This window comes from Capronia epimyces (genome assembly GCF_000585565.1).
Source record: "Capronia epimyces CBS 606.96 chromosome Unknown aczIQ-supercont1.7, whole genome shotgun sequence".
NCBI classification, from domain to species: domain Eukaryota; kingdom Fungi; phylum Ascomycota; class Eurotiomycetes; order Chaetothyriales; family Herpotrichiellaceae; genus Capronia; species Capronia epimyces.
In genome coordinates this window covers 1,024,169-1,038,053 of record NW_006912910.1, presented here as the reverse complement: position 1 = coordinate 1,038,053, position 13,885 = coordinate 1,024,169, and the positions used below count along the sequence as shown (strand labels likewise).

General features: G+C 53.2%; 3 protein-coding genes across 3 annotated transcripts; 2 read left to right on the top strand and 1 right to left on the bottom strand.

The window, feature by feature from the left end:
- Window positions 1–537: 537 nt before the first annotated feature.
- Window positions 538–2,478, bottom strand: A1O3_08171 (uncharacterized protein; the record flags this gene model as incomplete). The annotated part of the gene is made up of 1 exon (XM_007738270.1): window positions 538–2,478. The coding sequence occupies one exon, from the start codon at window positions 2,476–2,478 to the stop codon at window positions 538–540; it is 1,941 nt and encodes a 646-aa protein (XP_007736460.1).
- A 398-nt stretch (window positions 2,479–2,876) lies between these two features.
- On the top strand, window positions 2,877–4,469 carry A1O3_08170 (uncharacterized protein; the record flags this gene model as incomplete). Its single annotated transcript, XM_007738269.1, has 1 exon — window positions 2,877–4,469. One exon carries the CDS (start codon window positions 2,877–2,879, stop codon window positions 4,467–4,469), a length of 1,593 nt encoding a protein of 530 aa, XP_007736459.1.
- Window positions 4,470–11,683: 7,214 nt separating this feature from the next.
- On the top strand, window positions 11,684–13,885 carry A1O3_08169 (uncharacterized protein; the record flags this gene model as incomplete). The annotated part of the gene is made up of 2 exons (XM_007738268.1): window positions 11,684–13,684; window positions 13,733–13,885. The coding sequence occupies 2 exons, from the start codon at window positions 11,684–11,686 to the stop codon at window positions 13,883–13,885; spliced, it is 2,154 nt and encodes a 717-aa protein (XP_007736458.1).

The following is a 13,885-nucleotide window of genomic DNA, read 5'->3' as shown; positions in this document are numbered from 1 at the left end:
CGGGTTGCGGCAGATCTGGGTAGTTGTAGTTTGTTGTGCCATTGCCATTGCCATGCAATGCAGCACACTTATCGACAGCGGAAAGGGGAAGCATATCAAGCACCATCATCGACAGCGAAAGCATATCAAGCACAACCATGGACAGTGGAAAGCATATCAAGCAAGCACACAATCATCGCCAGCGGAAAGCATATCAAGCACAACCATGGACAGTGGAAAGTATATCAAGCAAGCACACAATCATCGCCAGCGGAAAGCATATCGAGCATAATCATCGACAGTGGAAAGCATGTCGAGCATAATCATCGACAGCCAAAGCATATCAAGCACTGTGTAGTTACCACGTACGTAGTTCAGCTCAGCACTCGCCGTCCCGACAGACAGTAAGGTATACTAGCACGGAGACATACGCGTGTGGGACAATTGGTATCGATACGAGTGGGAAAGGCTGGGGCTGGCAAGACATTCGTGTCCATCTCGGTCAGCAAAGCTATAGAATCTATCTATGCTATCGTATACCGTCCCGTCTCTTGCGTCTTATCCTGCCACTGCATGTCCTACGGCGTCGGCCAGCTGAGAGAATAGAATGCCCTTGAAGATAGTCTCGCCCTGGTCCTCGGCCCAGTGGCCGGCATCGACAAGTCTCCGCTTCCAGCTCTTCTTCTGCGTCTCCGTCAGGTCTTCCCACTGTCTCAACGTCTCGTCTTTCACAAGCGTCGCGTCCTGTGCGAGTTCTGTGGAAACTTGGCCCGAACCAGGCTCTTCGCGGACGATAATGTGGTTGGGGGTCTCAAGCTCCGAGTTCTCCGCCACCAGATCTTTCAGCGTCTGCTTGATCCCTACCGCAGCATCTTCGATGCTACTCTGCACCTGGTCCACAGATGGGATCTGGGAAGTGGCGTCTTTCAGTTTTTCTGTCGCGCTGTGTGCCGCAACTGGTATCTCTGACCGAGCAACGTCGGCGAAGACGTATGGCCGTACGACCAGCTCGCGCATGCTTGGAGATAGCCAGTCCGAGGCGCCGAGCAACGGTGGCACGGCCCCGCGGATCTCGCAGAAGGCTTGCATGAGGAATGCCACGACCCCGACAACCACCAGAGCAAAGAATACGCTGAATGTGGTCTGCATGGTTTCCGACCGGCCTGGCGGGACAAGTACGTATCGTGGCCGTTTCGTGTAGGTGGCGGGAAATGGCCGGAGAAAAAGGTGGTGCACCGCGACACATTGATCAACGCCCACCGAGGCAAGGCGCACGGATTGGGGGCCAACATCTTTTGTGACGGGAAGTGCAGGGCCGATGAAGTTCGAGAAGACCAGCTTCGTGAGAGGGCCTTTATGGACGCTTCGGAGGAAAGTGTAGGGCCGAAACCTTCCCAGGGCAGCGTCGGGACAGTAGTCGATTGTCAACAGCTCTATGGAGCTGTCATCGCCATTTTGTCCGGCGACAGCAATAACAAATTGCCGCTCACCCCGTTCGGACTCGGTCAAGGGGCAAATTTCCAACCCTACAGCCGCCTTTGTCGACTTGTGGAGTCGCTTCCGGAGTGAGATGCCAGCCTGTGACAGATCATTACTGACTCGAAGGACTAGGAGGTCCGCACCTGTCCGTCCGGGTTTGTTTTGCAGGAGCAACAAATACCGAGGGGTCAGAAACCGTATGGAGCGAAATTTGGCTCTCTTCGACGGCGGCAGCGACGTTGTAGACTCCGGACCCCGGTACAAAGATATCGGTCTCCCAGGCATTGAGGCGGCGGGAAGGGGCTGCACAAACACTTCGTCGTCGGTGCAATATGCCAGAAGATGAGCCTCCTTCTCGGTATCAGAGATCAAATCCAAGTCTGCTGCTTCACGTCCTCCCAGGCTAATGCGCGATACTTCATCATCCGACTTTGGGTTCGCTGTCGGTCGAAACACAATGATCTCGTTTTCTGGAGCCAGGCCTGAGGCGATAGCGGCAAGTCGAGGCTGGTCAATGGATTTGGTCGGGGAAAGACGCAGGACTCTTTGGTATGTTTCGTTCTTCGTGCCTGTTGCGGATTTGAACAGAGCGGTCCGTCCAAGGGGTTGTGATCCTGGTGCCGTGGCCACTGGCTTCTCTCCGTCCGGAGCGCCACCATCTGCTTTTCTCTTCCTTGTTGGTAGCCCAATCCGGAATGCCCTGAGATGTTCATTCTTTCCCGCGTTCTGGTCGGCGATAGAGCTGTTGATGCCCGCAAACGCAGTCAAGGCAGAGCCAGAGGACTCGGCGACAGCAAGACTTGTCACGGAATCTTCGCCCTTGACAAGCTCGACATCGGCCACTTCAGCCGGTTGATCCCGGCGGGAGGCGTCAATGAGAGAGATCTTGTTGGGAACGCCGGTGGATGAAGAGCCTCCGCCACCGCCGACCAGGAGGAAGTCAGGATTGAAAGGGTCGAAGTCGGCGGCATAGAGAGGATAGGATAGTTTGATCTGGGAAGAGGACACGGTTGGCGCCATGGCGGCAGTGAGTCGCGGGTGGCCGAGGAAGCTGTGGTAAGAGTGACACTCAGGGTCTAGATCGACTGATGGAGAGAAACATCCATTAAACGTATCTGGACAGGAACCAAAGACGTGAATAATGACATGTTGGCATGAGGGAGTTGAGGAGGTGTCATATAATAAATAAATATACCTAATAATTAGGTGCCTAAGGTGTCGGTTCGCGATGGGTCTTATCGATAACCGTGTCTCGTATATCGTAGCTCGTAGCTCGTAACTCGTGTTCTACATATCTCAACCTCAACCAACATTGAAGAAACATCAACAATGTCGGTGAACTTCCCACCCGTCCACAGCAATCGTATATCATCGAAGAATCTGCCCACCTGTGCTGACTAGAGTCCTTCAATATCGCGATGCGCAGACGCCCAACCTACATCACTCACCCCAGCCGTGCTGTCAACCCAGCCGACATCCAGGTCTACCAAAACCAGCTTCTGCTCGGAGCTTTGAAGGCCGCTCGAGAAGAACGGCTGACTCTGGGCCTCGAAGAACTCCCGCAGGACGTGGTGGATGTCTTGAAGGAGTCTCATGAGTTGCATGTTCGATGGGCGCCCGAGCGTCCCTACAATACCACAGTTCCGTTTCTTTCAAGGATATCGCCAGGCTTGCACGTCCTGTACACCCCCTTGAAGGAGGACCAACCCGATCGACTTTGCAATCTTCTTCACCAAGTACTCGGGCCAGGCCTCCGATGTGAATCGCCGCAGTCAACATTTACCAGCCCTGCGCTGATCTCTGAGCGTTTCGCTCAGACCGCCTCCTTGCAATACTACTCTCTTCTTCCCTCGATAAAGCCACTCGTGGCATACCTGCAGCGGAAGGTCTGCAGGCCATCCGACCTTGTCTGTCTGCACACAGCAACTCTCCTGAACATAGCTGACTCGGTGGACTTCGACTATGACAGCATCTCTCACACCCTGACACTAACGACGATGTGGTCAAGACAACCGGACATCATTTATGATCCTATCGGCGAGTTCACCACCCTCGACGCCTGGAATCTCGACATCCCACGGAGCGGATCTGACAAGGTCGAAGTCGGCATCCTCAGCCCCGCGCCAGCACCGGAACCATCTGATCTTCAACTATCAGGCTTTCTGATTGTTGTCGGAGAAGATGACCATCCCAAGCCGACACTGTTCAGCTTTCCTTCTCGACACCACTCGCTCAGCCTGGATCAATCAAAACTGCAACGATACACGATCTCGTTCGACAAGCCTACCGGCCTACACCCTATTCTGAGAATCTCGTTTGCGTCTGCATCGTCGTTGACGGAACCCAAAAATAAGCCCGTGGGGAGTGTTTGTGCCTTGCAAACCTACCTGACCCTTCCATCGCATATCTTCGCAGACAAGTATGCCTTTCTCAGTAACGATCCCCTCTTCCAGAAATCCCATAATCTTGGCCGATTGCGGTCGATCACCGGCGAGACGGACCTTGAAGCCCCCAATTATGTGGTAAATAAATGGGGTTCAACCATACTTTTGGAGATCCAGACTCCGAATGACAGGGAAAGTAACCACAAAGACTCTGCCGGTATGTGGGATGTGACGATTCCTCTACACCTTCGATATCTTGAGCCCACGGCAGGAGGCACATCAACGGTTGAAGTGCCCTGGCCCATCGTCTTTTGGGCTTGTACGGCCGAGGATGGTACCAAGTTCCCCGTCAACCCTTTTGACAGAACACAGCTAGGCTATGACGGGCTATTTGGTCCAAGGACCATGTTTTATCATCTGAATCCTGCGCCTCAGAATGGTACTATCGTGGAACGGATCGCGGTTCCGGTGCTGGACACCGAGGTGACCAGTCCACGCACCATCGAATATCTGACGATAGTCTCGATCGCGCTGGGCTTCTTGTGGGTGCTATTCAAGTTAAGATGGTCAACTTCCAGAACGGGCTCGGGCAATGACGGCAAGAAGAATCTGAAGAAAAAGCTGTAGTCAGTCACATTTATATCTATTGGCATGAATACGTCAAGCTGCTCAATGACCTTGTCCGTCTTCTTTTCTGTTCGGTCCGCCGGTGTGTAGCGATTCAGCACCAGGAGCTAGAGACTCCCACTCCATTGGGCGGTCAAGCAGCGTGTCCCCAGGGATAGATCTGTGGCACTCATACCTTGAAGATCAAGTGAAGCCTGGGAGATGGGAGATGGGAAGAGGGTTAGGGTTAGGGTTAAATGGGAGATGCTGGCGACTTACAGTAAGTGTAAGTACTCTGTAGTGAGCCTCAGCCTCAGCTTCAGCCGATCAGAAAGTCAAGGCCATGTCAAGGCCAGGCGGAAAAGAAATAAGAATAAAAGTCTGACTTGCTAGGCCATTGACTACCACTACCACTACCACTACCACTACCACTAGTTACTGTATGTACGCCAAAAGGAACTGCGCTGGCTGTCAAACATACGTATCCTGTGCAGTGTTTTGTTTCTTCTGCTGGATTCTTTCTTCTCTCTCTCTTCTCTTCCCCCCTTCCCCTTCCCCTTTTCGCCCATCCGCACACTACTGTACACTGTACGGGCATATTCGTTCGATTGCCTGAACAGCAACAGCAAGAGCCCTGTTAACCTTAACCTACCTACCTTACCGAACCTAGGACATGTGTGATAGTGATAGTAGCAATAGTGCCCACAAAGTGCACTATTCGTATCCGTAAAGATAGATGTCTGGCACATGACCATCTCCCGTCTACCGTTTACCATCTCTAGCTACATACCCAGCAGGCAACAGGCAACACCGGCAGATGTGATGTGATGTGATGTGATTTAATGCAATGCAATGCATGCTAAGGTCCTCACTTCCATCTCGTTGCTCGTTGCTTCTTGTTCGTTGCTCCTTCACAGCATGGGGGTGACAGAGCAGAGCGGTGTACAGTGTACAGTGTATGGTGTATGGCAGCCCAGACCGAATCAGTGCGCCTCAGTCGTTCCATGCTCGGCTAGACTAGCATCTAACAACTGCCATCTGCCATCTGCATCTGCCATTGTCAAAGACTTGAACCCTATGTACGCCTACGGACTACTTCCCCCTGACATGCTGCAGCATAATAGTCCAACTGCAAGGCAACCGAACCGAACCGGACCGGACCCCAGATGGAACTGGAAGTGGAAGTGAATACTGTATGTAGTTTCAACCAGTTCAAGTTCGAGTTGGAACCGCCCGCACCAAGACACGACAAGTCGTCAGTCCGTCCCGTCCACCTCAGCAACTCGAACTCGTCAGACGCTGGAGGGACTGTGAATGCAAGTGCGAGCCCGGACTTGGACATGCATTGCATTGCATGGAACCCAAGCTGGGCGTCCTGTCCTGTTGCATGAAACCCAAACATGCGTCCTCTCCCGTTGCATGTCCGGAGTCCGAAGCCGGGAGATAGGGTGTGGATGAGGGTGTGGATGTGGATGTGGATGTGAGTGTGGGTGGGTGGGGGAGGGGAAGGGGAGAAGAAAAGATCCTTAGGACGACATGACTATGACTATGACGTGAGTATGTGAGTAATGCTATCAAATCTAGAGCGCGGCTACAAAGCCTACCTACTGAACGGACTTGTTGACTGGTGACGTTGCTGACGAGAGAGAGAGAGAGAGAGAGAGAGAGAGAGAGAGAGAGAGGAAACAACGAATAGTGCCAAGTCTCTCTACGCGGGGTTGGTGGTGAGTTCAGGCCTGATGCGATCAGGATGATGATGGTCGATGGTCGATGGTCGATGGTCGATGGTCAGCAGGCACTGCATAGCATGGAATGGAGTCCAGAGTCCAGACCAGACCAGACACAGACACACACACACACACACAGACTGAAAGCCGAGGGGGGTCTGTCTATCTTGTGACCAAGCGAGCCGTGGACAGTAGATGTTGAGCTGGGCTGACGGGAGATGGAACATGCATGGGGCGCACAGTCTATCAACCAAACCAACCAACAACTATCAGCTGTCAAGGTAAAGGTAAAGGTAAATAAATGTACAGAGTAGACGTACGGATATGTAGCTAAGTCGGGCGTCGACGTCGACATCCTCATCCTTGCATACATATCACCCTCGTCTTTCACTAGCTTTATTGGCCTTATTGGCCTTTAGCCTTATTAGCCTGGCTTACAGCCCCTGACCCCTGGTTCTGTGGACGCGGGATGCGGGAGGCGGGACGCAGGCATACATATGCATATACTCTACCTAGGTTAGTATATACTAGTATACTAGTAGGGCAATACATCACCGATGTCCTCCGTACTCCGTACCGATCCCGACTTCCTGGCGAACCCGTCTCTCCATGAAAGGGCGGTTCCGCAAACGGACCCGTGCAGGGATATTCCGAAAGATGCCTCGATACATGTACATACATCCATACTCTCACTGGCTGGGCTGATTAGTCGGCCGTGTGGTCGAGACGGGGGAAACTCTGGCTGCATACGACCGTCGTATAGTGAGTGATAATGTGATAATGGTGCTAGGCATCGACGAGTTGCCTTGCAGCAATTCGCATGGAACCCGCATCGAACCACCGTCATAGTTTCTCTTTGGCTTATCGTGCTGAAGCCGCCGGTTGCTGAGGTGAGACTGATCCCTCGTGGCTTCTTCCGGTCAGCGTCAGCCTGACTACTTTGATCCCACACTACTATGACTTTGTATATCCAGATTGAACCGAGCTGGAAACTGTAGGAAGTACCGTAGGTCAGGACTGTCATCATCCTGACCGGTCGAGGCACAAACTCACTCCTCAGGCTCTCTCTCCGTCTAGCAGTGAGCGGGCGCAATTTTCAAGCAGACAATAACAATAAGCGCAACAAGGGCGCCCCTGTTCAGGAAAGTCCAGTCCACACTCCATCATGCAGGTCTAAGGCTTGAGTCCCTTTGCATACCTAGAATTCCCTCATGTCCTTCCATGCAGCTGACCTCCTCGCCTTGCCCTGGCGAGATGTGTGTGCTCGCTCGTCCGGGGTATTTTGCCGGTTGAAGACCAGTCCGGAGTCGCAAGCTATCGCAACCAGTCCCACGAGACCAGTTGCTCCAACCAAGACATCAGAGTGGTACAAAGATTTTGGAACGCAGCTAGTATAGAGATGCTCCATGTCACCGGGAGAAGGAGAAGATTCGTCGACCAACGTATTTGCGCACAGCAGAATGGCCTGTCCATTTACCTTGCATCTCCCACCCGTGTGATCGTTGTTGCTGATGGTCTCGTGAGACGAGATCGCGGACCAGGCAGTGGCCGAGGTGAAACCGGTGATGGGCTCCGTCCTCGCGAGCATGGTTCGAAATGCCTCCTCCAAGTGAAGAGCAATGAATTCGATGCACAATGCACAGATCCTAGAATCCTAGAGCGTACCCACCGTAGGGCTGAAAAATCGAGAATCATCCTGCTGTCGCCCCCGCGATACAGGAGCTGAAAACAACGTGATCCGAGTAACCGCTGATTCGTGGAGAAGTGATCAAAAGGAAGAAAACCGTTGCCTTGCAGTGAAACGAGCAGGAGCGACACGAATGCCACACAGTGTAACCACCAATGTCTGGAGACTGTCTCTCGTTACTCCCTCAAGCTTCTGATTTGGACCTAGCTGTACTCCGTACTCCGGACTCCGTACGCCAAATTGCATGCACCGTTCAGACCTCCTCGCAGCCACAACATGTGCAATCCGAGAACAGAAACCCAGTAAACCCAGTCAACCCAGGTCTCGCTCGTCCGTAGGCGCATATCTCGCGCATTGCCCGGCCCGTGAGGTGGGTTCAGCTGTCATTCGCTCTGGATAGAAGGCAAATTTGTCTGGATGGCTTCGCACAGCCGCCGCATCACACGGGGGGATGGAACCATATGACGGCCGCGGAGATGAGCAGCATCCCTTGGTGGACTGGAACGAATAGGAGCAAATCTGAGGTGAGGGTTGGAATGCTCCTTAAAACTCGGTTGCATTCCGGATCAAGTGCTGGGCCAGTGGGGAAAGGAAGAGAGCTCGCGAGAAGATGCTCTGTCTGCAACTTTGCCATGGCATCCGTCCGGACTCTTTTTAGCGCATCCCCCTTTTCGAGCTGTTTCAAAGGTAGGAGCTTCTCCCTACTGTACGGAGGATAAATATGTCAGTCAAAGGTTGCCTGGTTGCCTGCCAAGCCTAAGGAGCCAATCCCCGAGCCGCTCGCTTAACGAGCACAGGCATCGATCAGTCTTTACCTTAGCCTTTTGTCAAATTGCCCATCACATCGAGACATATCGATTGCAGCAGCGGAGCCTCAAGGGGGATGATGGCCTCAGAACGGAAGCAATTACAGGAGATGACTTGAAACTGTTCTTCGGAGTCATCAAAGCAGGGTTGGCGCTCGGCATTGAGATGATGGAGGGAGTACTCGCTCCTACCTTTGCGTCGCAAGGTCGAATTCCGCTTCATCGAAGCTTCCTGTTGCGAACTTCGAAATTGGGCGAGACCGGTGGGTAGCCCCAGGCAAGTCGGCAGAAATTGCGATAATGCTTCAAAACCATATCTCATGTAATGGGTCGTTGAAGTCTTTGCCTGGTGTCTTGCAGCGTGTTTGAGTTCGAACATAAGGGCAGTCCCTGCCCAGAGCCGTTTCTCGCATCAGATCTTCAAACATCCCAATCATGTCTCTGCTCGCTACCTTGTCCCCACGACGGGCAGTTCATTTGGCTGTCTCCTTACCGTGTAGACTTCCTAATCAGAGAAAATTTGATCTTTGACCATCAGGCTTGTCTTGAGGCCGACTTTCTTTCCCGAAGAACCGGCCACAGAAGAGGATAAGCGAGCACTCGGGTGGCCTCAGCTGAACCATGTGACGATAGCACTGTTCGCCTTCGCGGGTGCTTGTCGACAAGTACTTACTGAACGAGACGGAGCAGATGGCAGTTGGGTGAGCCGATGAAACCAAAGTTGCCTGATACAAACGACTTTCCATTTGTTGTCCGTGTAAACCGCCAAAGGATCCCAGTTGTACATCCGTCCATTGGTTTGATTTGAATTCATGACAGGTGCTAGGGATAGTTGGTCCTCAATGGGAATTGCTCGTGCTGGAAGACCGACACTGACACGTGCCAATGTGTAACTGTCATCTGATGGGAAATGAAACCGACAAAGGCGGCGAGACACAAGACCGGCTCATCCATGGGGACATTTTCCCCTTTGAATGCATCCTTTGCGAGAAGTCATCTTGCTCCAGATCCGCCTATACAATGACACAAATGCCCGGGGATTGGTGCAATGGGAGGGAGAGAACATTCCCTAAAGCACGAGACCTATGTTTCGTGCAACTGAGGGCGCCGTGGATGAATGAAGTTGGTGTTCGCAAATTGTTCAGAAGTATGGTGTGACATCCTCAAGGGAGGAGCCTTGAACAAGCCTTACCTTGGTTTGCCTCAAAGTCTGACGGAGACGATCGTCCGGAATCCATTCGTCATCTTGCGTGACGTGACAACGTCATGAGACATCTCGTAAAATCGTATTGGATAAAGCGAGGCAACGCAACCATGTTGTCTATCAACCGGATGTCGTGGATCGGTACGTCGCTTCATTTGTTGGGCCGCACAAATCTCTTCGCTCCTCGTGATGGTCTACGTGGAGCTGCAGACTCAGGGGGATGGCCAGCGGTGAAGAGGATTCTGGGGCCAAAGGTCTGCGCGACCCTAGGAAGCGTGTGAAAGGACTAGAGATACATTTGGCGCCTAAGAGATTGCAGAAACTCAGACTGGAGGCTGGAGTTCGGACGGCAGCTGCAAGGCAGGAAGGCAGCGCGGGCTGGCTGAAATCGAGAGGGGAAAGGAGGCCGGGGCCTAAAAGGGCTGAAAGGGCGGCCGGTGAGAAACCAGCCTGATCCTGACCGGCCCAAATAGTGCCCGGTATCCGGTGGGGAAGACCGAGATCACAGATACCAACAGAAGGTGTGTTGGTTGCGCACCGCTCTCAGAGAATCATGTGTATAAGGTTCGCAACCTTCATCCCACGAAAGACTGTCAGACTTGTTTTATAATATTCCTCCAGGTTGCCGTTGCCGCCATCCATATATCAGGCACCTATCAGGCAGCAATAGCTGCATGCTGGGGACGAAAACCCCTGCACCCGCGTCGATCTCTGATTCGCTAGAGTTGAGCCTCAGGGATGGTTGCCTTGGTTCGCAAAATTGGTTCGCATGTTGTTGCAATGTGCACAGTGTTACGAAACGAGCGACCCTCAGTCTTCACACCGGTCTGCTGTTCTTAAATAATAGTGCCCAGTCTGCCACATGTTGCGGCTCTTTTCAACAGTGAGTTCTGATCGTAGTATAGCCTCAGTAGTCTTCTCGATTGGACTCGTTCGTGTCATCTCGACGCTCAGACCACCGTCGTCGTTCTTCGCTCTCTTCCTGCTTCTCGCGCTCCAGCGCTGTCAAGAAGTATGTCTGCACTCGTCCCCGTCCCTCTTGTCGGAATCGAAGGCTTGGATGTCCAGCGTGTCGAAACGATGAGCAAGCAATTGGCCCAATGGCGGACAGCGTTGACCAAGCGCAGCAGGACTTCTCCGGGTGCACCGCAGGTTTCTATCTGCCTCAGCTTCAGCGTCACCCCGCACCTGCCGGAACGGAAAAACTTGGGTCCGGCTGCGCTGCGCTGCACGATTTGTCGTGTCATCACCACACCCGCAGTTGCAGTTGCAGTTGTGGTTGATGTTGCCGTCGCCGTTGCTCACCACCCGCCACGCCATCATCAATGGCTGCTCGAAATCCCTCAGCGATCGATCCGAGCAGACACTTGAATCATACCCGAAGACACGACTTCGACTCGGGCAAGCCCGGCCCGCAGTCTCCTGCCCAGCTGCAGCGCTGGCTCAACCGTCCAGATTCAGCGAGTCCGAAGTGAGTCTCTGCTTATATCTCCTTTGCCACCCGCGCAGCCACTGCCGCCACCCACCACCACCAGCCACCAACATCTCCCATTTGCGACTTGCCGTCACTCCATGCTTGCGGAGATTGTGACCCCCCAAGCCTTCCACCGGAATTGGCTGACTCGTGGCTGCCTAGCGGCGAGAGTAAATCCCAATCGCGGCCAGGCTGGCAGGACTCGTCACCGCAACAAGCCCCTCCGAGTCTTGGTCAGATATTTCAGCAACATGCAGCACCACCATCTTCATCCGTCAGACAGGAACCCCCCTACTGTCTTACCAGATTTTGCCAAACCGACCCAAATCAATCCTTCATGGTGTCTGCCGCCGATCCTATGCTACCTTGCAAACGGCCTGCTCTCGACCAAGACTTACGGCCCACCACCAAAATACGAGCCCAGGAAGATCGAGCCAGTTCCACCTCGCCCAACTCGCAGCGCCATGATCTGGCCTTCTCCTACACCCCTTCTCCTGCCGTTGGCTCTGTCTCTGTCAAGACACAGTCATTCTCCGCCGGGCAACGGTCAGCGCAGAGGACCCCGTTCTCATCGCCAAAGCTAACCTCGCCGCAACCCGTGCCCGTGCCCGTACCTGTGCCCATGACACAGCCAAACTCGCGCCAATCTTTACCGCGTCACGACGGCGAAAAGAATCCCTTCAGCCCTGCTCCGTCTCTTGGTACCTCTAACCATGATACAGCCTTAGATCAAACCTCCAAGATCGAGTTGCAGCCAGAGACCCGGCCTGTGACCCAGGACCAACTCGTGAACGAGATCAAAGGCATATATGCCGGCCTTGTCATGGTGGAGAAGAAATGCGTCGAGGTGTGCCTGCATCAGTCTCAGTCCTCCACAAAACTGTCCAATGAACAGTGGCAGGCCTTGATCGCACTTCATCGAACCCTTCTCCATGAGCACTTGGATTTCTTCCAGGCGACCCAACATCCGGCTGCTTCCCCAGCGTTACGTCGCCTGCCGACAAAATACGCAATGCCTGCTCGCATGTGGAGGCATGCCATCCATTCGTTCCTCGAATTGCTTCGTCATCTTCTGCCGCAGTCGCTCGAGCACATGTTGAGCTTTGTCTATCTAGCGTATCAGATGATGGGGCTGCTCTTGGAATATGTTCCTGCGTTCCATGAAACTTGGATCGAGTGCCTGGGAGATCTGGCTCGTTACAGGATGGCCATTGAGGAAACCGACATGCGAGACCGGGAGACCTGGGCTAACGTGGCGCGCATGTGGTACAACCGTGCTGCTGATCGCTCCCCCACCACCGGGAGAATTCAGCATCACCTTGCCGTCCTGGCCCGGCCCAATATTGTGCGGCAACTGTTCTACTACTCCAAAGCTTTGACGAGCGGCATCCCCTTTGTCAATGCACGAGATTCGATCATGCTTCTGTATTCACCGTTCCTGGAGAAATCCCAATCGACAATCCAGAAGTACCCCAAGCTGGAGAGTTCCTTTGTCACTGCTGGAGGCATCTTGTTCACTCAGGGCTGGATCAACCAGTATTGTGTACATGTTACACAATATATTTCCGAATTGGACAATCACATTTCCCGGACCGGTTCTAATTGGAAGGTGCAAGGCTCCGAGATTGCGCTGTCTCTTATTGCATGGCTTTTGGACTTTGGCACCGATCAAAACTTCCTCTGGACGGCTTTCCGAACCCACACGGAGGAGATTAAAGGGACCCAACATGAGAAACAGCTGGACCCCATCACAGATACACGGCCGCCTGAGGATCCATATATGAAGCAGGACATCCACCACAAATTTTGGAACAATGGCTCAATCAATGTGACCTTGTTTCGTCAAGTCCTTCCCGCTGCTGGTGCTCGGCCAGGAGCCAAGTTCACCTCGGCCGACGAAGTGACATCATACGTTCTTCCGGTTTGGTCAACGTCTATATCCATAGTAGCCGGAAAAGTGGGCGATCGGAACATATTGCCGTTTATGCATATTACGTTAGCCTTTCTTTGGAGTCTATCCTACGTGCCAGGAGCCCTCGTGTACATAGAAAACTATGTTCCGTGGACGAAGCTGGTGCTTTGCTTGAATACGTTGAGCCGATCCGGAGTGGTTGATGCACGAATCGAGGCCGAGGACTTCCCTCAACATCAGTCTGGAACAGGACGCCAGCTGCCAGAGGACTTTCTCATGCGAGGACTGGAATGGGCCTATTACTATTTCCCGGCCGACTTTTTTGAGGGCCAGGTGGTCGATGAAGATGAACGCACTCTGGAGCTTCCAAGCCATGCTGCCCCTCGTGCCGAACGATGCCTTTGGCTAGGTGGAAGGCTCGCACAGGTATGTACACGCTGTATCAACTGGTATCGGGAACTCACACATGTGCAGTTGAACCGTTACATGATCTACGACACTATATCGAAGCAATTCTCCTGTACTGAATTTGCCACCTCCTTGGAGAACCCTTCTCTCATGGACTGCGTGTGTCCGCAAACATCTGTTGATTCAGACGTCGATGCACAAATGATCGACATCGTCTGA